The 26,694-nt window shown below is 41.8% G+C and overlaps 2 protein-coding genes across 3 annotated transcripts in view; both read right to left on the bottom strand.

Moving 5' to 3' along the window:
- Nucleotides 1–17,164, bottom strand: part of rps6kc1 (ribosomal protein S6 kinase polypeptide 1) — a 28,596-nt gene extending 11,432 nt beyond the window's left edge. The window contains exons 1-12 of one of the 2 annotated variants that reach the window (XM_082504398.1): nucleotides 16,948–17,164; nucleotides 15,609–15,644; nucleotides 14,413–14,533; nucleotides 12,843–12,958; nucleotides 12,672–12,765; nucleotides 12,506–12,559; nucleotides 11,621–12,043; nucleotides 11,182–11,306; nucleotides 10,864–10,962; nucleotides 9,123–9,170; nucleotides 8,457–8,589; nucleotides 978–2,615 (exon numbers count right to left, since the gene is read on the bottom strand). In XM_082504398.1, coding sequence (XP_082360524.1) covers nucleotides 978–2,615; nucleotides 8,457–8,589; nucleotides 9,123–9,170; nucleotides 10,864–10,962; nucleotides 11,182–11,306; nucleotides 11,621–12,043; nucleotides 12,506–12,559; nucleotides 12,672–12,765; nucleotides 12,843–12,958; nucleotides 14,413–14,533; nucleotides 15,609–15,644; nucleotides 16,948–17,049 — 2,989 coding nt within the window. In that variant the 5' untranslated portion in view covers nucleotides 17,050–17,164. Of the gene's footprint in view, nucleotides 1–977; nucleotides 2,616–8,456; nucleotides 8,590–9,122; nucleotides 9,171–10,863; nucleotides 10,963–11,181; nucleotides 11,307–11,620; nucleotides 12,044–12,505; nucleotides 12,560–12,671; nucleotides 12,766–12,842; nucleotides 12,959–14,412; nucleotides 14,534–15,608; nucleotides 15,645–16,461; nucleotides 16,611–16,947 lie in introns of those variants that run through there. The other variant, XM_082504399.1, reaches the window with a different exon arrangement.
- A 301-nt stretch (nucleotides 17,165–17,465) lies between these two features.
- moxd1l (monooxygenase, DBH-like 1, like) lies at nucleotides 17,466–25,809 on the bottom strand. The gene is made up of 13 exons (XM_082504414.1): nucleotides 25,524–25,809; nucleotides 23,645–23,791; nucleotides 22,752–22,904; nucleotides 22,586–22,669; nucleotides 22,208–22,363; nucleotides 21,527–21,629; nucleotides 20,404–20,573; nucleotides 20,241–20,329; nucleotides 20,047–20,143; nucleotides 19,895–19,954; nucleotides 18,782–18,900; nucleotides 18,610–18,688; nucleotides 17,466–17,976 (listed from the first exon to the last, which is right to left on the bottom strand). Exons 1-13 carry the CDS (start codon nucleotides 25,791–25,793, stop codon nucleotides 17,821–17,823), a joined length of 1,683 nt encoding a protein of 560 aa, XP_082360540.1. The 5' UTR covers nucleotides 25,794–25,809; the 3' UTR covers nucleotides 17,466–17,820.
- Between the last annotated feature and the right edge of the window lie 885 nt (nucleotides 25,810–26,694).

Genomic DNA, 26,694 nt, shown 5'->3' with positions numbered 1-26,694 from the left:
CTTTAGTTTTTTTTTTACCTCTCTTTTCAACCAACGGCAGTCACTCTCCTCTCCAAATAACTTCTGCTTAGCTTTCCGAGCTTCCCTCGGGTCCTCTTAATCAGCAGTACCCAACCTTTTTTGCGCCACGGACCGGTTTATGCCTGACAATATTTTCACGGACCGCCTTTAAGGTGTCGCGGATAAATACAACAAAATAAAACTAGTACCGGTACCGAAAAAAAGAAGATTTATTCATAACACACGTGAAAAGACCCAGGGAAACCGAGTTAACGATAAAAGCGATAACAAAATAACGCTGAAAACTGATAAAAACCCTGAAAACTATACATTTCACACTTGAGCCTCAACTCTCGCGGCCCGGTACCAAACGAATCACGGACCGGTACCGGTCCGAGGCCCGGGGGTTGGGGACCGCTGCTCTTAATTATTTTGACACGTGTTCGAAATGCAGAGAGGTGCGCTCGATTTTCCACACGGAGCAGCGCGAGAGTAAAGCACGAGGGAGGGGCTAATAATCGGCTCAGTCATTTTTAATGATCGTTGAAAGCCCAGATCGTAATCGAGATTAAAATTCGATTAATTGAGCAGCCCTACACTACAGTGACCATCAAAACGATGAAAAATATTGCCGTAAACTGTTTATTTTGCGACACCACATATCGAACAGCCCTAGTTTCATGTGTAAAAGTCCTTAACATACATGTTACCCATGTACCCAGTAATCCACCAAGAAGTGACGGGAATGATGACTTGGGGTAGCTATTACCAAGGTTGGAAAAGTATGGTAAACTAGACTAATTATTAACATTCTGTCATTAAACTGCATATCCTTCTTTCTTTACTTATCAAACATAACTAAATATTAATTTTGATCTTATTCCCCTTTAAGGACTGATTAAATGCCCGACAGAATAAAAACAAAACCCTTAACACAATTATAAAGGGTATGGACAAAAAAAAAAAAAAAGTCTGACCTTGGTGGTCAAGCAGGATGTTATTGGGATTTAGGTCCCGGCAGATGATCCCTTCTTGGTGTAGAGAATCCAAGGCTGTCACCATCTCTACTGCCCAGCACCGTACAAACTCCTCCGGGATACGAGCTTGGGAAGCAGCCAACGACAGCTTGTCCAGCTCGGCAAACAGCCGGGATACTTCTTTATCAAATTCGCTGCCACCTGTATTACTAATAACTCTTGATGATTCGTCATCAAGTCCTAATAAATTCTCAACCGCTCCACAGGCCTCTGTGCCATTTGTGGCCGAGTCAGAGCCTGTGCTGTTTGGAACCAAGTCTGTGTTTACTCTTGCACTGGGCTCTAGTTTCTCACTATGAGAATCAGTGTCTGGAATGCCTGTGTCAAGAGGGAGGTCATTATTTTGGCGTTCAGAGTGGATAAACATTTTGTCAGAAGCCTCTTGTCCCAATGCCAGACTGTAGTCATCCAAAAGCGAGTTGAATGGAGATGGAGATGCAACACTCGTGTCACAAGTTGCAGAGGCTGTACATAAAGATGAAAGGTCCTGCTCCAGTGGCTGTTCCTCCTCTTCCTCAGGCTGAGTATGAAGCTGTAAGACATCTGGCTGGATGAACTTTTGAGGAGAGGCCGTGACCTCGAGGCCCAGACACACTCCTGAAGTCTCCAATTCCTCCTGTAAAGAGTCTGCAGTCCCACTCACTACAGGGAGGTTCACCAAAAGGTCTGGTGGATGCCCCTCATCCTCCACTACTGCTTCTTTAAATGAGATCACTGGCACTGACTCATTGGAGGCTTTATCACTACAGTCCAAACCCCAAAGATCCAACCCGGGACCTTTGACCTCCTGAGCCAGCTCTGGAAGATCTTCAGTTACACCTGAGTCCAGGTCGGACGTAGAAAAGAAAGGGACTTGTTTATGAGAGGGACGCTGCTCTCCTAGTTCAAGGCACATAACCTCGCTTGCACTGTCTTTGCTGTCAATACGAAAAAACTCCATTGGCGTGTTCTTGGACTCATCTAAAGACAGAGGCACAGCGGGGGAACGTAAAGGACTAAAGACTTCATTGTGATCCTGTCCCTCACCGCGGTTTTGATCGCTGTCTTGGGCATTACCGCTTTTATCAGACAACTCACTGAAGAAGCCAAGCTCCTGAGAACTGATTGGTGAAGAAAGGCTTTCATTGCTGAGAAGTGAGCGGCTACGTGACGATGTGGTGGTCGTTGCATTAGGTACCTCTAATGAGAGCATTTCCTGCTCGCTCTTCTCTTCCTCCTCCTGCAGTGCATCCGGTTCTACTTTCTCCTGTTCATACTCATTGCAAAGGGTCAAATAGCTGTTGGTGCACTCTTCTTCAGAAGTGGCTCCAGAGTCAGTTTGCTCCACAAGCCTGGGAGGAAGAACGCTTTTAAGAGGAGAAAAGAGGCTCTCGGGTTCCTTCTGTAGCCCAGAGACAGACTCTGAATCAGCAACAGGCACCGAACCACAGCTGGCTGAATCTACTTCCAGCTGTGGCATGGTATGTTGAGGAGAGCGCACGGCAGTTGTGTGACTTTTCTGGATGAAAGGGATGTCAAAGCTGTCCTCTGGGCTGGAGTTATGCATGTATTTTCCAATGTGAGACCACAGTTTCCCACCTGAAAAAAGCAGAGCATTAAAAAGAAAACAGTGCACAATATGGGGAGAACCAGAGGTATCAGAAGTAGAACTTAGGGAGCAGACAGAAACAAATGAGCCAATATTAGCTAGATAATCACTTTCCTGTTTTTCTTTGTGATTATTATCATGAACACATAATCTTGTTCCTAGGAAACAGTTTTCTTTATCTAAAACATTTCTGCTCCAGCGTTAACAATAACAACTTATCTTCCTGTAGACCAGAGGTCCCCAACCATTGGCCTGAGGACTGCTACCAGGCCGCAAAGACAGAAGAAAATTGCTTAAAATTGTATGTATTTTATTTTTTATCAGTTTTCCAGACATTTTTACTTTTCCAAACAATGCCACTTTCGAGTTGGACTTAACTCCTGCACTTAACTTAGTTCTGAGATTTTTTTCTGCCCCCATGCATCAGTAACTCTGAAAGCTAACCCTCACAAAAAGCTGAGGACAATGGAAAGAAAACTGTATTTAAAAGAAAATGTCAAGAATCCCATTTAAATTGCAGCTTCAGGTGCAACTTTCGCAACAGGTGATTCACACGCTCCACATCTACTCTGTATAATATTGCCCAGCTAGCTAATAAAGCCATGAAACAAGCTCTGGGCTCCCACTGATTCTGCATCATGGCGAATTGGTATTGATGTGATAATCATGTAATAATTATTGACAGTGCATAATATAAAGTGCGATAGTTATATTTGCATTACAAGCTGCCACCCTCTAGTTCATGATAAAACAGGAGCCCACTGCTCTAGAGAACACATTACAGATCGTCTATGTGGAGAGGTCAGGTGACTAAGCTAACCATAACATCAAATTTTACATTGGATGTGAAACACCTTTGATTCTACGCCTCTACACTCTTCTTCCATTCTTCACTTAAAATTTACTGGTACTTGTTAACTACTTAACAAGTACTTAGTGCGCATGCGCCAACCAGCGTGCAGCCTGTTACAGTCGCTCCTGCTTTTCTCTTAGTTTAGCTTTTTTTTCCTACGTATTCTTTTTTTTCCTGACTTGTATTTTCCTCCGTTTTCTATCTCTTACTCAATCATGTGGATTGAGAGAGTTTTTGTTCTTCTGGTGGCCGTGGAACTGTTACTTTTATCAAGGAACGGGACCGCGGCACATCTCCTACACGCACGGACTGTTTACTCCAGAGATCAGCTGATCGCCCTGATGCCGGCCGGTTCGCTGGCCAGGCCCGCAGAAGTACCAGCTGAAATTTGGAGGAAAACACATCGGGGATGCAGAGGTCAAGGACAGAAGAGAAGAAAAAAGGTGACGGTGAGACAGCGGAGGCTCGAAGCGAGGAGGAGGTTTAAACCGTGTCTGCCGTCTATCGTGATGGGTAATGTGCGATCGTTGGCAATTAAAATCGACGAGCTCTCAGCACTGGTACGGAGTCAGAGGGAATACCGAGAGTGTAGCCTGATGTGTTTCACCGAATCATGGATGCACCAGGACATTCCCGATGAGAATGCTTCCGTGGAAGGCTTCCACACTGTTCGGGCGGACAGGGACAGCATCGCTAGCGGTAAGCGGAAAGGAGGTGGGCTTGCTGTTTTAGTTAACAATGGTGTAACCCTGCCAACATAACAATCAAAGAAAGGATTTGCTGCCCGGACACTGAACTGTGTGCTGTTGGACTCAGGCCGTATTATTTACCCAGGGAATTCTCTCACGTCATCTTGGTGGCTGTTTATGTACCCCCCTCTGCTAACCCCACAGCTGCATGTGACACTATCCACTCTGCCATAGCTCGGCTACAGACTCAGCACCCGAGTGCCTTTATTGTGATCTCGGGTGACTTCAACCATGTATCACTGGACAATACACTACCAACATTCAAACAATATGTGGACTGTCCCACCAGGGGAGAGAAAACTTTAGACTTACTGTATGCTAACGTCAAGGATGCATACAGCTCCTCCTCCCTCCCCCCACTTGGTAGGTCAGATCATAACCTGATTCACCTCACCCCCCGCTATGTGCCAATTGTGAGGAGGGAACCTGTGACCACCAGGACTGTCAGGAGGTGGTCAGAGGAGGCCTTAGCAGAACTACAGGGCTGTTTCGAGGTGACCGACTGGGAAACACTCTGTGAGCCTCACGCCGAGGACATCAATGGGCTTACTGAGTGTATCACAGACTACATAACTTTCTGCACCGACTCCATTGTTCCAGCTCAGACTGTTCATTGTTACCCAAATAACAAGCCGTGGGTGACTAAGGACATCAAAGCCCTCCTCAACAACAAGAAGAGGACTTTCAGAGGGGGCAACAAAGAGGAGGTGAGGAAGATCCAGGTGTTACTAAAGGACAAGATCAGAGAGGCTAAGGACAATTACAGGAGGAAGCTGGAGTGGAAACTCCAGCAGAACAGCATGAGAGAGGTGTGGAGGGGCATGAAGACCATCACTGGATTCAGGCCAACCAACAGCAGGGGAACTGAGGGAGGTGAGAATAGAGCCAATGAGTTGAATCTGTTTTTCAATAGATTCGACACCACAGTGTCTGCTCCTACCCCCACAACCTCACCTGTAGTCAGCCTGGAATCCAGAACCACACCACTGTGCCAGCCTCTCTCTTCACATGGCGCTGTTGCCTCCTGTGAGATTCCTGACACCCCTCCCCCACCCATCACCTTCACTCAATACCAGGTTGAGATGCAAATGAGGAGACTTCACTCAGGCAAGTCTGCTGGACCAGACGGAGTGTGTCCCCTTGTCCTCAAGACCTGTGCCCCCCAGCTGTGTGGAGTCTTTCATAAACTGTTTATGCTGAGTCTGAGTCTGCAGAGGGTCCCGGTGATGTGGAAGACATCATGCCTCGTCCCTGTACCAAAGACGCCACGTCCCAGTGGCCCCCAGGATTACAGGCCCGTGGCATTGACCTCCCACATCATGAAGACCCTGGAAAGGCTCATCCTGGACCAGCTGCGACCCATAGTAAGACTACACCTGGATCCCCTTCAGTTCGCTTATCAGCCTCGTCTCGGAACTGAGGACGCCATCATCTACCTGCTCAATCGTGTCTACACCCATCTGAACCAGCCGGCGAGCACTGTGAGGGTCATGTTTTTTGACTTTTCCAGTGCTTTCAACACCATCAGGCCGACCCTCCTGGGTGATAAGTTAGCAGCGATGCAGGTGGATGCTTCTCTGGTGTCCTGGATTGTTGATTACCTGACAGGAAGACCACAATATGTACGTCTCCCACAGTGTGTGTCTGACAAGGTGATCAGCAACACAGGGGCACCACAGGGGACTGTCCTCTCCCCCTTCCTCTTCACCCTCTACACCACAGACTTCAGCCACTGCACAGAGACCTGCCATCTTCAGAAGTTTTCTGATGACTCTGCGGTGGTTGGATGCATCAGCAGGGATGATGAGACAGAGTACCGGGCTGTGGTCGACTCCTTTGTCACGTGGTGTGAGCAGAATCATCTGCAGCTCAACGTGGCAAAGACCAAGGAACTGATCGTGGACTTCAGGAAGACCAGGAAACACTTGACCCCTGTTTCAATTCAGGGGGTCAGTGTTGACATTGTGGAGGACTATAAATACCTTGGAGTACACATTGACAATAAACTGGACTGGGCTAAAAACACCACAGCACTTTACAGGAAGGGCCAGAGTCGTCTCTATTTTTTGAGGCGACTGAGGTCCTTCAACATCTGCCAGAAAATGCTGAGGATTTCCTATGAGTCTGTTGTGGCCAGTGCGATCCTCTATGCTGTTGCATGCTGGGGGAGCAGGCTGAGGGTTGCAGATGCCAACAGACTTAATAAACTAATCCGTAAGGCCAGCAATGTTGTGGGGATGGAGCTGGACTCCCTCAAGGTGGTGTCGGAGAGGCGGATGCTGTCCAAGATAAAGACAATGTTGGATAACACCTCCCACCCACTCCATGACATGCTAGTCAGTCACAGGAGCACGTTCAGTGAGAGACTGAGATTACCGAAAAGCACCACTGAACGACACAGGAAATCATTCCTGCCTGTGGCCATCTCCCTGTACAACGCATCCACTTAACACACTGTTTGCTGCTACAACTACACATGTTTCTTTTCCAACTATTTATCTATGAGTGACTTATGTATGTATGTATGTATATATATGTATATATTGTACTATTCTTAGTTAGTGTATTGTCTGTCTTGTCTTAATGTTGGTTTAAAATGGAGCACTGTAACAAAAAATAATTTCCCCCAGGGATCAATAAAGTATTCTGATTCTGATTAATTAATAACTGACTTAAGTACAACAAAGTATTGGCACACAAATGAGTTTGAGAGTTTGGGGATTTCCATGCAGGTAGAAATCCCCATTTTTTTGACACCATTTTCCAGATGTGCATCTACGGAGCCCCGCAGGGGACATGGGAGAAAAAAAAATTAGTTAGAAAAAAAAAATTAAGACGGACTTTTGCGAGATCTCGCAAAACAAACTCGGGATGTCGCAAAAGTATTGCGAGATCTCGCAAAAGTTTTAGCCGCATTCTTCGGAGGCCGCCAGCTCGAAGCCGACCGGGAGGTCGAGGCACGATGTGCCGGGAAAGCGGTGTTCCTCCCGGCTGTAGTAGGTCTCGACCTCCCGTTAGCTTCGAGCTAGTGGCCGCCAGCTCGAAGCCGACCGGGAGGTCGAGGCACGATGTGCCGGGAAAGCGGTGTTCCTCCCGGCTGTAGTAGGTCTCGACCTCCCGTTAGCTTCGAGCTAGTGGGTGTCAGATCTCCAAAAACGTCGGAGCACTTTTGCAAATATGTGATGTCTTGTAAACCGAGCAGGTATCTGACGTTTACACAACTAAATTCACGCCTCAAAATATCTTAAAAGTGTATTTTGTGACCCAGAAAGAGTAATATTACAACTAAGTAGCTGCCGCCATTGTTGGAATTCAACTTTCGCGAGAAAGTTTTGCGAGATCCCGAGTTAGTTTTGCGAGATCCCGAGTTTGTTTTGCGAGATCTCGCAAAAGTCCGTCTTAATTTTTTTTTTCCTATGTCCCCTGCGGGGCTCCGTAGCATCTCACTTTTCTGAATCTGAAAATGCTACATCAAAAAAAAAAAAAAAAGAGTGGCTACATACACACAGGCATACATACGTATCACACGCAGCTGTAGTGTAAGTAATTGGGAGCTAGCATCTGCTGTGTGCAATTAGAATGAATACGAAGTTCACAGTGATGATAATGATAGCGGGGCAGCTCGATGGCTTAGAAAGTAAAACCCATCCACATGTTGTTTTGTCCAATGTCACTCAGGTCACTGCCTCTTTCCGTCTGCCCGTCTATCCTTATTCAGCCTATCAACTACCTCCATGTTAATACTATAAAAGCAGGACTACTACGGGATTTTTTCGTGTAACAGGAGTGAGTCATAATGAGTGAAACGGTTTCTGATTGGCTTTATCAAATCCTGCTGAACATCCCATATGAAATTCAACACTGTCCACTAATATTAGCACAGGATGGTTATGGAGTACACCAGATTGAATAGGTTACAGGGCGTTAAAAAATATGGCTGCCATTCATAGTATGCACTCACCCACGCACACAGTCTACACACACATCCTAGAGTGAGTGGGATGTAAGGATGCCCAGGTGTTGGCATAGCTAATGAAGCATGGCGCCACCTGGTATTCAGAATAATGACCTGTGACACACACCCATCTCTATCAAACATCTGTCTGGAACAAGGGCACAGAGAGGGGCAGGAGACCGGAGAGTCAGGAGAAGGAGGGGAAAAGAGAGGTGGAGGTAAAGAAGACAAATGAGGGAAGATGAAACAGATGAGACTGAAATGTGTCCCTTACCTTCAGCATACTGCAGCAGAAGAAAAACTGTGTCTTCTGAGACAACAAACTTTCTCAGCTGCACCATGTGGGGCACAGAGCGAGGCATGATGTTCGTCTTCGTCCGCCCACAGTCACTGCTTTTCCTCAAACCCTGCAATAAAAAAAAAGAAAAAAAAGATGAGAGGTGAGTCATTAAAGGGAACATATGCACTGATTCAAATAACAAGCATTTAAGTAGAAGATAAGAAAAGAGTGTGCATGAATAGGAGGAAAAAAAATGTGGCAAAGGAGAAACTTCCCATTAACCAAGTGCTAGTTATGCCCTGTGGCAACCCAAAGTCACCGGATTCATCAAGCTACATACAGCACAAGAGCCACACAAATCTATCAGCGCTACATGTAAAGTTCACATCGGGTGTGAGAGTGTGTATGCATGCATGCACGTGTGCGCACGCGTGTGTGTAGTCATTTATGCCTGCGCGGTGCGTTGGCATCTGGCACACGTCTCACACCTGAGAGCAGAGGAGCTGACAGGGACAGGCCCATTAGAATCAATTACACCAGTCACACACAGGGGCTTCTGGCACACTTCACACTTACAGTCAGGACGAGGAGGATGCAGGGCAAAAAACCCACACCACAACATAACGCGCGCGCACACACACACACACACACTAGACTTACTTTCAGGATGAAAGTCTCTTGTGTTCTCTTGTCCATGACCAGAAGAACCTGCAATAGAAGAGTACCATTAATTGCAGGACACGAAGAGACATATGCAGACTAAGATGATGTAGTGGTTATGTCCTCCAAAGCAGTTTTTTTTTTTTAATGACCGGGTCAGGACACACATAAGGTTTACTAAGAGATTAATGCAGGCCCCTAAATTACACTAAATTGACACTACTATGTCAGATCCTGTTGTGCCAACCAAACAGTCTCAGTGATATTATACAGAAAAACAAGAATCAACAGAGCTTTAAAGGATATAAAAGACCTAAATATTCTTGGAAATATTCTAGCAAATCTGGCCATTCCTTGGTCCTTAAAAAAACATTCAGAACAAAGTGAGAGTCACTTATAACTCTGTTTATATACAAGACTGAGCATCAATTTTAGAGAACATGTGCTGTCTAAAACATGTCACCACAGAGCTATGCAATTTGTCATGACAGAGGCAGTAATTACTAGCAGTGTCATCACTAAACTGTCAGATGTCAACAGAAAGGGAAAGCAAATCCTTTTTTTCCCCATTTAATTTCCCTGTTCTTTTTCACTTCCCCCCTTTTTCCTTCCTGAGATCTTCATTTTCTCCCTTCTTCCTCATTTCTCCTTTCCTCTCTGACATCTCCATCGCTCGTTTACTCCCTCCCTGTCTCAGGGGAGAGCTTGAGCATATGTGTGCGACCCAGTGTGTGTGTGTGTGTGTGTGTGGTGCATGTGTATGTTTTGAGAGTGCGTTCTCTCCATGTGACCCTGACTGGGACCAAACAGGTGCAGGCTAAATGGATATGAATGGAGCAGTGAGTAAACAGAGTGGCGGTGCTAGCCAGGGTGCTAATATAATTAAGAAACAAACATCAGGGAAGGGGGGAGATAGATAGGAGGGGTGGGTGAGGCGGTGCTGGTGGGGGCAGCAGGGTGAGGACCTCTCTCCATCTGTCCCCGCTGTCCCCATTTAAAGTAAAAGGAGGAAGGAGGAGGGGGTGGAAATAGATAAGAGGAAAGAAAACACCACTGCTGGATAACTTCATCTTTGATTGAGGTTTTTTTTTTTTGTTTTAACGCCTCAAAGACTTCTGACATATTGTGTATTTTGAGTGCACCTCAGTGGAGTTATACATGTTGGTATTGTGTCAACGTTTTCCTTAGGGTTTGTTGTTGTGTGTGCGTGTGTCTGAGTGAGTGTGTAGGATGAGCATCATTGATTCAGTGTTGTGTGTCGCTCTCTGAGCTGCTTGCCAAGTCATTTCATGGCTGAGTGGAGAAGTTGCTTCGCCGGCAGCTGGTTGAGAGGACCAGCAACCCAAACTGACCTTGTGGTAGTCATAACTGATGCTAAACATACACACACTCAGCCCTTACCATACATCCAGTAAATCTACTGTGTTTTATTACCCCTGATAAAAGAGATGGTCAAAGAAGTAAAGGACACACAAGGAAGAGAAATCTGGAGTTGGATAACATCCATACTCTGGGTCGAAGTCATCATTAAATTAACGAATGTCTGCTAGCCCTGAGTGTAATTATTTTGTGAGAATTCTGCTATCAAATTACATGAATGTGTATTTTAATGAAATGTGTTTTCATTAAAAAATTACTTGGTAGAAAAAAGGCAAACTGGTGATTGGGTGAATGAAACAACACTTAAATGAAGTCATACAGTCAGCTTGGAGGATGCAACACTTGTAAATTGAAAGCATACCTTATCTATGACCCCTAACACCCTGTAAGCTCTCAGCTCCTCAGATGGACTCTGCTGCCCTCCTCTGTTCAAAGAAGAGCAGCACTGTACCCCAAAGGCCTTGAAAAGAAAAACCTTTCAGTGTTTCATACATATGCAATTAAATCATTCATTCAAAAAGATAAACTTATTTCCTTTAATCATTTAATCAATTCATTCACAAACTTATGATGTTTTCACTGCAGTGCGTGTGAGGAACCTGGTAGATGCATGCATATAAAGAACATTTGTGTAATACAATACAGAAAGCCTATGAACCAGCATTTCACTCCCACTCACCACTGTTTGTGTTGACCCTTGACCCATGTTGCTTCTCAGATACTGACTAGATATTTGCTCTGCACGCATCAGATATTCGGCAGTCTTCTTTTTCACGGCCTCTCGCCGTGTAGCACTTGGCTCACCTAAAGAAAAAAATGTAATTAATATTTTTTTAACAAAGTAGATCGAATAGAGTGGAGTCTAAAGTTAAAAGCATGGAATTTAAATGGCTTACAAAGTAAAAATGACGCATTTATGCTTAATAGATCCTTTTTAAGGTACATTTGTAGTGAAATTTTAACAAATTGGACGGTTTCTGGACAATGCTTTTTCTGCATTTCAATAACTGCCAGTCTACAACATCAAAGCAAGAGTTCTAGGTAAGTTCCTGAGCCCAAGTGTCACTCAACTACTATGAGACCATATAGAAATTTATTGAGCTCTTGGTCAAACTAACCTTGCACGCCTTGCAGCAGCAAGTCAACTCCACTGCGATAGTATGAAAAAGCTGCCTGGTAGTCCTGTTCCTTCTCCTTTTGGACAGCAAAACAAATGAGCTCACTGGCTTTGTCCAAGTAGTCTGAATTAACGTCCTTAAGGTTGCCGCCAGTGGATTTTTTCAGACTGCTGGGGAAGAGCGGTGCTCGACCTGGCCAGCTAACCTCTGGGTTAGGGGCTGAGGAGGCAGGGACCGGGGCAGGTGATGGAGTGCGACGTACATGCAGGGAGGGCAAGCGAGGGCTGCAGCTGCTGCTAATGTTGGTGGCTCCCCCTTGTGGCTGGTTTGGGGAGGTGTGACCTGAGGCCATGCCATCATCCAACTCAGCCAAAGAGTCTGTGTCCACCGCAAGGGAGGTCAAGTCGCTGTCACTGGATGGGCCTAGGAATAACAGGAATCCCGCAGTCATAACGGACAGCTACAAACATAAACCTTTAACAAAACTACATCATCATCTTCCTCTCTTTAGGGGTAGCCACAGTAGATCACCTGTCTCTCCATCTCACCCCATCCCTAGTATCCTCCTCTGTATGTCCTTCTTCACTACATCCACGAACCTTCTTTGTGGTCTTCCTGTTTTCCTCCTGCCTGGCAGCCCTATATTGATTGTCCAAAATGTCCACTATTCCTTCTCTGCACATGTTCAAACCATCTCAGCTCTTCCTCTCACGTACTCATTTCTAATCCTGTCTCTTCTGGTCGCTACCATCTTATAAATCTTTAGTTTCACTCTTCTGTCACAAATCACCCATGCTCACCCTCTCCATCCTTTTTTACACTCACCATTTATTAGATCCATATATATCCCAAAATATTTAAAGTGTGCAAGTTTATTGTACATACCTCCATACTCTGATGTGAGAGTCAAATCTTCTGCCCCACTGATATCTCTCTGAACTGAAAAACATATCCAGACATCGCAAAGCAAATTTGAATTAGCACCTACTAATCAGCACCTAAGCTGAAAGGAAGACTAATAACAGGAAAGACATTCTGTGTGCAACCCTACCATCAGAGCTACAGTCTGATAGAGTGTCAGCCAGGAACTCAGAAAAGGGTTCCGCTGGTCCAATGAGCTCTGAGCCGTCATGGACCTCACCACCCTGGACAATAAAAAAATAATTCAGTCAAAAGTTTTTTGCGATTATTCTTGTGTTTCTGTCAATGTGTACTAGAATACCTTGAAGAAATCTTGGATATGCTGGCTATTGTAAAGAGCAGGGATATTAGCTGAGAACTGCAGGAGATCCTCAGAGCACTGTCTTCTTTCCTCAATCACCGAGTCATCAAAACGACCTACGACAGGCACACACAGATGCAAAAAACATACATAAGTGATGCTTCCATTACGCAAGTGATTATACTGTATTTATTATAACTAGTGCCTGCTTACAGTATAATAACACCAAGCTATCTGAAGTGGGCAAATCCATCTCTACAAAGCAGGGCTGCAACGATGCGTCGATATAATTGATGACTTCAACTATGAAAATTTGTCACCGTGGAATTTTATTCTCGACGCATCATGTTCTAAAACCATGCACTAAAGACGTTACATATAAAACGCATGGAAAAATCTGGAAATCAGTTTTTGACACAACACCGGCACCCTGGAGCTGTGACGTCGACTCTGAATGGGTCAGTTTTAAGCAGTCAAGTTAGTGCATTGCGTTAATACCTTGTTTGTGTTCATGTGTGTACAGTAATGTTTATATTAGCTTACCTGTCGGAAACTTTTCATGGATGATGCTTGCTAAGCGAACACTGTTTCAGTTTTGTTGGCTAGTAAGTGAAATGCGATAGAAAACCATTAAACAGCAGTAGCTACACTGTCTCCTAGTTTCTTTCTCACATCAATATCAGGATTAAACAGTGTAATTGGTATTGATCACTACACCATCTGAGAAACTATGAAATAAAACCAAATTTGTGATTTGGTTTTATTTCCAATTCTGTTTTGTTCAGCTTTCCTAGTATTAAGCAAAGGCGTATAGATGAGTTTGTCCTGAGAAGAGGCTCTTGCACCTCTCAAATGACTGAAGTCATGACAGAGAGGATCCTCAGCATGATTATCAGCAGCTGGGGACATCATCTCAAAGATAACAGTCCAGAGCATTTTCACTGCAATCGTGCATTCATGAATTAAATCATCTGTGAACTTTGCAAATTTTTTTCATTTTGGACTGGAAAAAAAATCTTTATGATTTAATTTTAAGCTTTATTTAAACTTATGGACAGAAGCCATTTTTAGTTTCCTATTTGCACATAACTTTTTTTTTGCCAAAATACTACTAACACTTTAATTTGTATTACCTAATTTTTTATTTATTTAATTTTTATTCTCACAGAGTTCCTCTTGAGTAATGTTTAAACACATTTGATTATTTTCAAAATCCTTTGTTTCCTGTGTCATTATTTTAATTTGCTTTGGGATGAGACAACAGGGTAACAGCGGGAATAAGAGTTATTGAAATAATTGTTGACCGATTAACTAATCAAAAAAAAAATTGGCAGATTAGTCGACTAACAAAATAATCTTTAGTTGCACGCCTACTACAGAGTCTAACATTCACATTTTTCTTTGTTCAAAATCTCAACAACTCAAAGATGAGGTACTGTAGAATCGAAAGAAATCTCACAGAAGAACAAAACTGTAGAGGAGTAATTCTGTCAATCAAGACAAGCTTTCGCTCTGGATAATTTTAGGGCAAATGTGTGACACAGGGGAATAGAGAAAGTCATCTTCTTACCAAAGACCTTGGCCTTAGCAAAGGGAGGAAACAGCTCTGATTGGCCACATGCATTCTTGTGCAGCTGCCAGAGATTCTGATGGAGTTTCCGGAAATCACTGTATCTCTTCCACACTGTTATCTACAGAAAGACAGACACAGAAGACACAGATAAATCAATCATTTGGGGTTTAAAGATCTATCTATCTTTAATTGAATGGATTATGATTATTATCGTTGACTGAACAAAAGCAGCTGATTTTCTACTTGTTTGTAAATGCAAGCTCATTGTCACCGATAATGCTATCTTGTTAAACTCAAAAATAGCTAACATAACAACCAGAGTACTCCACAGCCTTTAACTCCAGAGACTTTTCCCTCATGTGACTGCTACTAGGCCAAAACATAAATCAATGTAGTCCACATTTTGCTGTCATCTTGTGTTTCGAAACTTTAAATACAAGCCACAACAACCAGAATGAAGCAGTTACTTAGTGGAATAAAGAAAAGCATAATGGCCACATATTGAGATGCTACTGTGGTGTGCGGAAATTTTAGGCTGCTGGATGGTGTGGGGAAAAACTAGGCCAATCACATCCTCCAAACAGGAAGATTACTCAGTAATGGAGGTATGTGTGTTTCTGGCAAAACATCTCTCTGTCTCTTAGAAACACATACAGTAATTGACATCATGCCTGTTGCATTAGCACTGGTTGTGGGCTTAACTGCATTCCTCAGTGTGTTTGAAATGTAAGACAGCATGCATGCACAACACAGACAAGTATGGTTGGTTTAAATACTCTGTAAAACCGTGTAAAATGAGCAGAATAATTAATGAGTAACTTCGGTGGATTTCTGTCCATACCAAGGCATATATAGATAGTAAGCATTTAGATTAAAATAAATAGTGCAAAAGTTAGATATGAACAAGTTTCCAGGTGTAGGCCTAATTATCTGTAAACTACATTTCACAATGTTTCTGGTTAAAAGACCTAAGCTTCGGTTTCAGGATATAATGTGTAAAGAAGCCATAAAGCCAGATTCTGAAATTCATGAATTAAAACGAGTAAAACGAAATATCTGAAACTGAAATATCTCCTTGCCATTATTTTTGGATGAGAAATACAGTAGCCCTTGTCTTGGTATTTCTCAGTTGTCAAAGGTAAAGAAGCATTGACCACTCAAAAAATGGATTGAAAAAAAGCTGCATGTCTTACCTCCTGGACATCCTCTGGATTCTTCCTGGAGATTATCTGTGTAAAAGAGGGAGAAGAGAAAATCCATGTGAGTGATCCCTATCTCTTGCTAGAGCAACTTCCTTGCAGGGCTGTCACAAGTATGAGCAGGGACAAGGCTCTGAGTGTCACAATGACTGCATTATGTACAGTGACGGAAGTCTCGAGTGTTAGAACGAGACATCACCCAGAGTCATAACAAGGACAGCAGCCAGACAAAGACACTCAGCCTGCCCCAGTCCAGTTTTTACAATGCGAATGTAGCAATGTGATCGCATAAGTGCTGATTAATAATCAGATAAACTCAATCATCAGTAGGCACGCTGCTCTACGTATCTCACCCTATTCCTAGCATCCTCCTGTCACACTAACCCTCTGCATGTCCTCCTTCACTACATCCATTAATTTTTTCCTGTAGTTTTCCTATTTTATTCCTGCCTGGCAGTTCTAAGTTAAGCACCCTTTGCCCAATATATCCACTATCCTTCCTCTGCATAAGTACAAACCATTTCAGCCTTGCCTCTAAACAACCCAAGCTAGTCAGTCCCTGTGATATAATCATTTCTAATCTTGTCGATCCTGGTCACTACCAATGAAAATGTTAACATCTTCAGCTCTGCCTTCTCTCTTTTTGTCAGTTCCACTGTCTCCAAACCTAAACCTAAACCTAATCTCCAACTTTCTAAACCTTCCCTCTGACATTTACTGCTATCCTCCTGCCAGAAATCTCCACTGGCACTCTCCACCCACTCCACCCAGCCTGCACTCAGATGCTTTAGATGGTTGACCCCAGGTATTTAAACTCATCCACCTTTTACTTCACTGTTACACTTGCCTCCTCCTCATTCGTACACACGTATTGTGTTTCGGTTCTGCTCAACATGCGGATCATAAAGTACTTCGGCTTTAACACAGAAGTGTTAAATAGTTTTGTTAGCTGAAAATGTAGCGAAACAAAAGAACGAGTTGCCACCTCCTGAATATCTGTGTATCACAACACTATACATAACATTAACTTAGTTGTTTAGCATCAAACCATTAACACCCGGGTTAACTCTGGGTCACATTCAATTCGCTTCAAATCGACAGTGTAAGTTAGCAAATAGAAAGCATGTATTTTGAAACAAGAGAGGGTATGAATGTGCCCATTAGCTACACATATGTTCTCAAAAGCTGTCGCCACTTTTAATTCACCGCCACACGGTTAACCTGACGTTTTTATTTGGGTCTCTTTATAATCATAACAGCTTGGCTAACACTGCTAGCTATTGACACCTAGCATTAGCCTAGCCTTCCCAGTGCTCATCGTCTATTTACTTACCCTTGCAGTGACTTTGTACACAGTGTAGCCTTTCTGGTGCTTCTTGGGATCTGTAACAGTATAAAACCGAGCAAGTTCTCCTCTGTCCCGCTGCGATATCATTCTGATATTGACAACATTGCCGAAGCTACCAGCCGGCTAGCCGTACACATTCATTCTCTGACTGCACAGTCAGTAACATGCAGACAAATAAATCAGAGCGCCCCCTTTAGGAAAGCAACTGAACTGTAATCTTTGTCTACGGGAATGGCAGTTCAATTTGCTACCGGTGAATTTCTTTATTCCGTGAGTGATCAGATTTTTTTTAAACACAGAAATTAACAATTAGACATTAAATCAATAGAATATATGTCACCAAACAGAAAGTCATTTTTTGTGCAACATGGGAAGCATATTATGTCATGTACACTTGATCTGTAATTAACTGTTAATCTTAACAACCAACATTTGGATTTAATAATACAGAAAGTTCTGATCTACTCAATTAGCAAATATTAATGCAATAAAGGAAAAAAAAACTGCATTCATACTGAAAATCATGCAAACTTTTATTATTGCCATTTCAGAAACAATAAATGTTTTTATTGCTGCTGTGGTAGAGACAGTATCCCAGCTTACAAACTGAAGTTGTGCTTCAGTATTAATGGCTTAATATGTGTAATGTAAATATCCCTGTCCCTGTGCTTAGTATGAAAATCAATCAGGTGCTAAAGAAAATGACTGTGATTAAAATTTAACAAGAAAGATAAATGATATCATAAAAAGAGAAACCAAAAGCTTGGAAAATCTGATGTAATGTCGATACAGTAAAGATTTGAACAACTCTGTCTTCCTTTATAGGGATTGGAACTGGCTCTATTGCCAATGCCTGGGCTACATTAATATAATCCAGAGTAGCACAAGTATGATTCCTGCAAGATTCACAATCCAGGATGTGCTGAATCTGTTTGAAGTGTTTCTAATCTGGCAAGCAGCAGGTGTCTTCATCAGATCCCTTACAGTGCCATTTGGGAAAAGGTTTGCATTGTGCTGCAAATAAAAAAAAAGATAATCACAATAACACTTTTTTTCTGCAGTTAAAAAACAATGAAATATCTTGCTTTTTTTGTCAGTGACTTCCACTTAAATGCCACATACTGTAGAGAAAGACAAATAAAAGCTCCAACTTTGTGATTATGCTGTGTTTATCATATTTTGATCATAAACCATAAGAACCATTTATAAAATCTTAAATACGCATGCATAGATGTGTGTGACAGTATAGAAGCCTGGCTTACTGGCCAGTCAAATATTATTATAAAAATTAACACTCCAAAGATGCTTAGCATAAATGCAAAATGGCAACAATACAGAACAGATGTAGAGGAGGAAACAATGTTAGATAAAAAATAAATACATGTAAAAAACAAAAACAATAGGTCAAATGTTAATGATGGGATCACGTTCACATTCATATTATTTCCTGTACTTTAATAACCCAGCCACTATATGTCTGAAGTTGTAAAGAAACAAGCTTATTGATATAAACATTTTATATAACCTATAAATAATAAAATATAACGTGTTGTCGGTGCCAGTATCTATCTTTTAATCTTCAAAAACATTTGATTAAATCCCACAGGAAAAAAAGAACAGTATCAAATAACTAAGACTGATACTTACATTACTGTTTATGATTGCTTGATATTGCGGTGCCTTCTTTAACATCATTTCATACTCAGTGATCTTATCCATGGGTATTCTGTCAAAAATCAGTATATAGCTAGTTTACTCAAATGCATATGTATGGGGAAAAAAATCAAAAGGGTGGCTGAAGCATTGCATCAGAGCTTACTTCTCTGCGTCTATCAGCACTCCTTTGGTATCTGGAATGCTAACGCATGAGGTGATGTTGATCACAGGGTAGTAGAACAGGAAAGCAAGGCACATCTCATTGGTAGTTGCTAACCCCATCTGAAAGGAGCATGCATTAGAGATTCAATGCAGTCTAACTTGCTTTCATGGTGTAAAATGATTGCGAGATCTTCTTCTTCCAGCTGCTCCCTTTAGGAGTCATCACAGTGGATCATTCTCCTCTGTCACACCAACCCTCTGCATCTCTTCTGAGGTCTTTCTCTTGTTCTCCTTCCTGGCAGCTCCATCTTCAGCATCCTTTTGTCTGATAAATCAACTGTCCCTCCTTTGCACATGTCCAAACCATCTCAGCCTTGTCTCCAAACTGTTCAACCTGAGCTGCCTCTCTGATGTACTCATTTCTAATCTTGTCCAGTGTGGTTCCTGATGAAAATAATAGAATCTTCAGCTCCAGCTCTTTTCTTTTTGTCAGAGCCACGATCTCCAAACCATACATGACAACAGGCCTCATTATGATGTATGGTTTGAAGATTGTGCTTTTCAAGGTTTACCATCCTGTAAACTTTCCCTTTCACTGTTGCTTCAATCACAAATCATTCCTGACACTCATCTCCACCCCACTTGCCCTCTATTCCTGGTTAACCCCAGGTGTTTAAGCTAGTTCATTTTCACTACCTCTACTCCCTGCAGTTTCACACGTTACAAATGTCTCCCTCTCATTTACAGATATTTTTTCTTTTTATTCATCTTCGCTCCAGAGCACACCTCCAGGTCTCCGCTTGACTCCCTATCCTCACTACAGATCACATATCTTTTGATATTATTATAATGAATAGGAAGGAACACTGTGTTCATATCTGTATGCTTCTTGATACAAGGATTTTGCTGCTATGGGAAGCAGTACATATTTAACAGTCATAATCACAGCTGAACATTGTGCATTACATGTCATTTCTAAGATATGGATGCAAAAACTAGTAAACCACTTGTTTGTTTAAGATTACTTGTGCTACATTTTTTTCTGGTTTCACTCAGGCAGTCTTGATTTCATTCAAGCCATATGATGACACAAGGTCATACACTACTAACCCACCTTAGTGACTGAAGCACGATTGGTAGTATTGTAGGTGCACTCCACTACAATTTCATCCCCCTGTAGTGGAAGGAAAAAACCATAGACAGCTAATTGTTTTCCATTTTTCTCTATTGTGTTCATGAATGTGCATGGAAGTAATGAACCCTTACCTGCTTGATTGTCTTTATGCTTCCCAAACTGACAGCCTGTTGTAGATCAAAGTTGTAGTTTTCATCTATGCCCAAAAAATCTATCTGTCGTTCATTTCTGCAGTGGGATGCACCGGGAAAATCAACTCTAAATTCATGCAGACGACATTGATTGCTGTTGAGCTGCATAGAGTCTGCCTTTTTTTGTTTTTTACCTGAAGTGGCCAGCTCTGACTTTCGTCCCAGCCAAGTGAGTGTGCAAGAACACAGCAAACACTTGAAGATCAGGCACAGGGTTCAAAAACTATGGGAAGGAGAAAAAAAACTTTTACAGACTTTTTAAATACATCTTGGAATCCATATTGCAGAGGTGCATACCTTTGAAAAGTAAGCAGTGTTGCATATGCCGTAGGTGTGGAACTGGTTAGCTTTTGGAGGGATATCGTACTTCACGCTTCCTGGTAAGACACCTGTAGTCATAATGCCCACATCATGCTGCCGTAGCTTTGCAGTATAGTGTAATCTTAATCCTGAGCTGTCTTTAATGCCTGTAGAGAGAAAAAGAACAGTCAAATACTACTACTACTAATAATAATAATAATAATGATATTAAAGTTAAGTAAATAAATTCAAGATCATAGGAAGCATATTAAATTTTTGACAAACATAGTTGGATACTGGGTGTCAAAGTGCCTCAACACTTTAACTAGATCGCCAACCTAACTGGGTGTTTTGGTGGTGGCAATGGAAAGCACAGCATTACTGTATTTAAACATGGCTCCCCAGGTGCCCCCCACTCTAGCTGGGAGCCGGTTTTCTCCCAGCGTTGGTATGTAAGATTAAGATTAATGCTACCCGTTTTAGTCTGAGGCATCTATCCATCCATTTGCTTCTGCTTATCCTTTTCAGGGTCACGGGGGGTTCTGGAGCCTATCCCAGCTGTCATGGGGTGAGAGGCGGGCTACACCCTGGACAGGTCGCCAGTCTGTCACAGGGCCAACACACAGGGACAGACAACCATTCACGTTCACACCTATGGGCATTATTATAGATTTTTCAATTAACCTATCCCCACAAACTGCATGTCTTTGGACTGTGGGAGGAAGCCAGAGTACCCATGCAAACACTCCACAGAAAGACCCTGGCCTGATGGTGGAATTGAACTCAGGCCCTTCTTGCTGTGAGGCAACAGTGCTAACCACCGTGCCACATAGTCCAAGACACTTTCAGAATAATTTCTAAATCTCAAAATTATTCCTTTCTGGTTAAATTAAGGTTAAAACCAAAAATGGTGTTTGAAGGGGTTTGTGGCAAAAATTAAGGCTTCTATCAGGCCAGAAATGTTTCATCATAGTGAAAGATGAACATTTTGAACAACTCTGGATTAATTTTCAGTGACACTTTAAAATAATCCAGATCAATGCGGCAACCTCACTGCAGAGGTCAAGGGGTCATATTTCTCTTTTAACTTGTCCTTAGTTTTAATGAACTCACTATTTACCTTCTTTCCTCTCTGGGTTATTGTAATGGATTTCCAGCCTATAGAATGCATCGCTCTTCTCTCCTCCAATGGGAATTCCCACATTTTCCGGAAGCTCGTACACCTGAAGATTTAGAGATGAATTGTAGGAGAACTGATGTAACACTGGCACAGAAACAACACACACAAGAAAAAAATGATGTGATGTAAATTTAATTTAAAAAAAAAAAACAGTCCCACAAACTCAAGTTAATCCAATATTTTCTCTCATTTTAGTCAGTTCAGATGAACTTTAACTATTTTGGATATTAAGTACCCGCTACATATAAAAATATAAATAAACTTTACATTTTGTCTGACTTGTTTTTGAGTTTTCAAAGTTGATGTTTGACTTTTGTTTATTTAAAAAAACGATTATAAAAGTGAACAATAAATATTGAGTTTTGCTAAACTGAAACAGTGACTCTGTTGTACTCGTTCCTCGTAAGTTATGTCAGCTTATTCACACGGGAGTCATAAACGAAAACTAAGTTCTTGTTACTAAATATTTATGAATTCAATTATTAAACAATTTTACTTTTATTTTAGACAAAAGGTACATGTCAAATGCAATCAAAATATTGGAGTTCTGATAAGGTCCAACTGTTAAGTTAATAAACTTCTGCTAACTTCTTTAGGTTTACAGTGTACAGTCTCTCTCACCCCGCCTCCCACTCCCCAAGAAGCCACTATTCCAAAGCAGCTGTCTCCTATGTCTCCAATGTAGCATGGCTTGTCATAAGGCTCTGTCACTTTGGGGGGACAATGGTACAGCAGCATATGATGAATGAGGTCAAGGTGCTCGATCACGGGCTCGATCTGAGGTAAATTAGGAGAACGAGGTTGAAATAAACATAAAAATCACAATGACAGCATATAAATTCATAAAGTCTACTTTGTTGTGACACTTTTTTTATTACGGTAGTTTATTTATGCTTACACATACATCAATGTGGGTGTGCTTTTATATGCATTTTAATTACCCAATCAGACACAAATGAAAGAACAGTGACGACAGAAACATAAAGAAATAATGCTTACCTGGTAAATATGATGTTTTGTATTTAACTTTGGGAACTGCATAACTTTGCAGTGATAGTAGGTAGTGTTGGAAGGGACTATGATCTGTAAACAACAAATATAAAGGTAAATAAACAACAAACAATACGATATTTCTGATCTGACTGTTATTGTCAGTAATTCTTACGTTGTCCACCGTAGCACTAAGATAGCTGGAGTTGGTTGGGATGGACTTTGGCATATAGTTCAGTAGATTTACTTCTTTGGTGCCTCGTCTGGACACGTGGTAAGAGATCTCATCTGTTTTCCCATAGGCAAAGATGAGTTTGATTGGCTGAGCCTGAGAGAGAGAGATGGTAATTTAGGTCAGGCAATATGATCCCTTACACATAGAAGCAATACAGTAATATATACATTCTTGTGGAAGGTGATATTGTGAGACGTTTCTGATTATTAATATCTTTTTATACCTTGTAAAATAACTTAACATGTTACATAAAGTGGTTTAATGCGCTGACTGTGTAGATTTCTGTGCTACTGCAAAGGTGTACTATAGTCTTTGAGTCTTGCTACTAGGAACTGTGTAGCATTTCATGTGTTCAAAATGAAATCATGCCATTGTATTCTTCTGGAAACCCAGGGCAATGTGTGGAGGAAAAAAAGCCCGGGGAGCCTAACAAAAGAACTGGAATTGCAGATTGTAGACTGTGAAACTTGAGCATTAGCCAGAGAATTACATCTATGGCAACAAAGAAGGAAAACAGAGAAAAGGGTACAACAAAGAGACTTAACTTGTGTTTCAGGCCTAGACAACAAAGTCTAATTGTGGTGTCATATGAGACCTATAGATGTGGTATGAAGAGAGAAACGTTGCACCTCTTCTCAGCATGATTCACTTGTTTGTTTTTATGTTTTTATGGGAACTATTTTGTAAAACAAAACCAAAAAACCAAAAAACCTTCATTAGACAAAATAAAAATAATAATTGTGATGGCTGTGTCACACTAATCCCACACATGCAGACTGTGATAAGGGGAAAGAAAAAAAAGAAAGAAAAGAAACAAGCAACAAAATAGTTACAGTGATCTGGAAGTCTTTATCATCACACGTTTTAATAGGCCTCTTAAAGGTCATGACGGTTTGCCCCTCATTTTCCTGCATAGAGAGGAGAGTGTAGCTCTGCTGTGCATCCTCTAGAGGCATGGAGTTGCCCGTGGCGTATCGATCCTAATGGAAAAAAACAACAGCAGAAAGCCAGACATTAGTCTCTGGCACTGTTAGGTGTGTCCTTTTGAAAGATCACTTACAAAAGTTGTGTGGTGTGAAAAAGGGTTTGCCCACGTCTTGATTTCTTTTTTTTTTTTGTATGTTTGTCACACTTAATTGTTTCAGATCATCAGACAAAGTTAAATATTAGAAAAAGATAACACAAGTAAACACAAATGCAGTTTCTAAATTAAGCTGTTTATTAGTAAGGGGAAAATCAAAACCTGCATGGTGATTCCTCTCTATAAACCTAACAACTGGTTGGGCCACCCTTAGCAGCAACAACTGCAATTTTGGCCCACTCATCTTTGCAGTATTGTTGTAATTCAGCCACACTGGAGGGGTTTCAAGTATGAAATGCCTTATTAAGGTCATGCCACAGCATCTCAATCGGATTCAGGTCAGGACTTTGACTAGACCATTCTAAAGTCTTCATTTTGTTTTTCCTAAGCCATTCAGAGGTGGACTTGCTGGTGTGTTTTGGATCACTGTCCTGCTGCAAAACTCAAGTGTGCTTCAGCTTGAGGTCACGAGCAGATGACTGTAATTCACGGTTCCATTTACCACAGCAAGTCTTCCGGGCCCTTACGTAGCAACACAACCCCAGACCATCACACTACTACCACAGAATTCACTGTTGGTATGACGTTCCTTTTCTGAAACGCTGTGTTACTTTTACACCAGATGTAACAGAATACACACTTTCCAAAAAGTTTAATTTTGACTCATCAGGCCACAGAATATTTTCCCAAAGATCTTGGGGATCATCAAGATGTTTTCCGGCAAAACTGAGACGAGCCTTTCTGTTCCTTTTGCTCAGCAGTGGTTTTCATCTTGGAATTCTGCCATGAAGGCCACTTTTGCCCAGCCCCATTTTTAGTGGAGTCACTAACCTTAACACTGACCTTAACAGAGGCAAGTGAGGTCTGCAGGTCTTTAGATGTTGTTTTGGTTTCTTCTGTGACCTCCTGGAAGGGTCATCAGTGCACTTTTGGAGTAATTTTAGTAGGCTGGCCACTCTGGGGAAGCTTCACTACTGTTCCAAGTTTTCTCCTTTCGTGGATAATGGCTCTCACCATAGTTCACTGGAGCCCCAGAGCCTTAGAAATTCCTTTATATCCCTTTCCAGACTGATAGATGTCAGTGACTTTGTTTCTCAGCTTTTTCTTTGGATCATGAAATGTTTTGTTGAGATCTCCTAGCCCGCTTCAGTTTGTCAGACAGGTTCCATTTAAGTGATTTCTTGATTCAGCAGGTCTGGCAGTAATCATCCCTGGGTGTGGCAGTGACACTGAACTCAGCTTTGTATAACATGTGGTTAATCACAGTTAATTTGTGATTTAACAAGGTGTGGGCCATCACTTTTTCACACAGGGCCATGTAATAATAAGAAAACAGGAAGGTGGCAAGCACTTTTTCACACCGCTGTATCTATTTTTTCTATTTCTGTCCTTGACAAATACCGAACAGGACACAGTAACACTAAAAACTAAAACTATGCAAATCTAAAAACTAAACAAAAATTAATAATTTTCAATAGAATCCAAACTAAAACAACTGATATGAAACTGAAAAGAAAACCAAAACACAAAATTAAATTAAACAAGATGAATGAGGATGAAAGCTTCCAGCTGTTTATACTAAATAAGTAAAAATACAACAGCTGCTCATTTATAATTATTTCATAACTAACCGAGAAGTAGCTTCCACTGGATCCAACTCCTCCTATGACGATGTCTGATCCTTTCATGTCTCCGTTCGGGCTCAAACCAAAACCCACCCAGCCTGTGGTGTTGACCGCCAGCTGGAATGTAATGTCACCTGCTGGATTGTCAAAGCCCCACTTCAGGCACACCAGTTGCTCCTGGTCCAGGTACTCCATAAAGGGCATTGTGACATCCATCGCCCATGACCCTGTTGCGCAGATCAGTAGCAGGGAGAAAAAGGGAAGCGGAGAGCACATGATGCCTCTGCAAAGCTGCAAAGCTGAAACTCTTCAAACTGAGCTGAATACTAGCGGGGCTGCCAAACTCCCTCCCACCATCCAAAGACACACCTGCGTTTCGAGATCAGCTCAAGTGATAGTGGGGGGTAAAGTGCTCAGGCATTTACTGTTTGCCCTTGCTGAACAATAAAAACTGGGCTCCCTGTCACATTCTCATCCTTGTAAAACCTCACAAGAGTTTCAAACTCAACTTCTTTAAAGCCTTAGTATTAAATCCGTAATTGAATCTTTTATGTACTAGCAGTCTCCAGCCACAGTGCTTTTCATACAGCACTAAAATGTCCACAGGTAGGCTGAAGATTTCACCTACACTTTGTTTTGTTTTGTTTTGTTTTTTAACTGCCAGGCTCAGGTGATTGACATATGAATGGGTGCTAAGGAGAAGTGAAATGTATAATACTTTCTTCTCACCTACTGTCACGTTCTCATATGTCAAAGGCTTGAGTTGAGTCAAAAGAATTTCATGGCGCAGGAATGTGAATTGTGTAGTTAGTCTCTGCGTGCTGCATTCAGATCCTAAGATACAAAAGTTTTAGGTTTATTTCCTTGTTCATGTGTTATTTTTTACAGTGTGCAATCTTTAACCGTCTCATATTCTTTAGCGAACATTTCAGAGAGATTCTTCTTCTATGCAGTGGCTGAACAAATATCTAATATTTTAAGGAAAAGCACTTCACTTCAAGTAGAGTTACAACTTACATAACAACTGACTTGAGTGCTCTTACACATGACACTTCTTTGGTCATTTTACTGTGCAACTCATCCTGTTCACAGGTTCAGTTGCACAGTCTAGGTTTGTTTTGGTTTTTTTTGGTTTTTTACCAACATATGCAATGTTTTCTTATCTTGAACACATAAG

Source organism: Aulonocara stuartgranti (genome assembly GCF_965226115.1).
Source record: "Aulonocara stuartgranti genome assembly, chromosome: 15".
In the NCBI taxonomy this organism is placed as follows: Eukaryota; Metazoa; Chordata; class Actinopteri; order Cichliformes; family Cichlidae; genus Aulonocara; species Aulonocara stuartgranti.
The sequence above is the reverse complement of the archived record's forward strand: the minus strand, read 5'-3'. Positions and strand labels throughout refer to the sequence as shown.

What these genes read in the sequence shown, in the direction of transcription:
- moxd1l (XM_082504414.1), bottom strand. Translation starts at nt 25,793, where the DNA reads ATGTGCTCTCCGCTTCCCTTTTTCTCCCTGCTACTGATCTGCGCAACA. An exon ending in CTTGGGGAGTGGGAGGCGGG is followed by an intron (nt 21,630 to 22,207) that starts GTGAGAGAGACT and finishes CTAAATCTTCAG; the next exon opens with GTGTACGAGCTTCCGGAAAA. An exon ending in AAGCAATCATAAACAGTAAT is followed by an intron (nt 17,977 to 18,609) that starts GTAAGTATCAGT and finishes TTTTATTTGCAG; the next exon opens with CACAATGCAAACCTTTTCCC.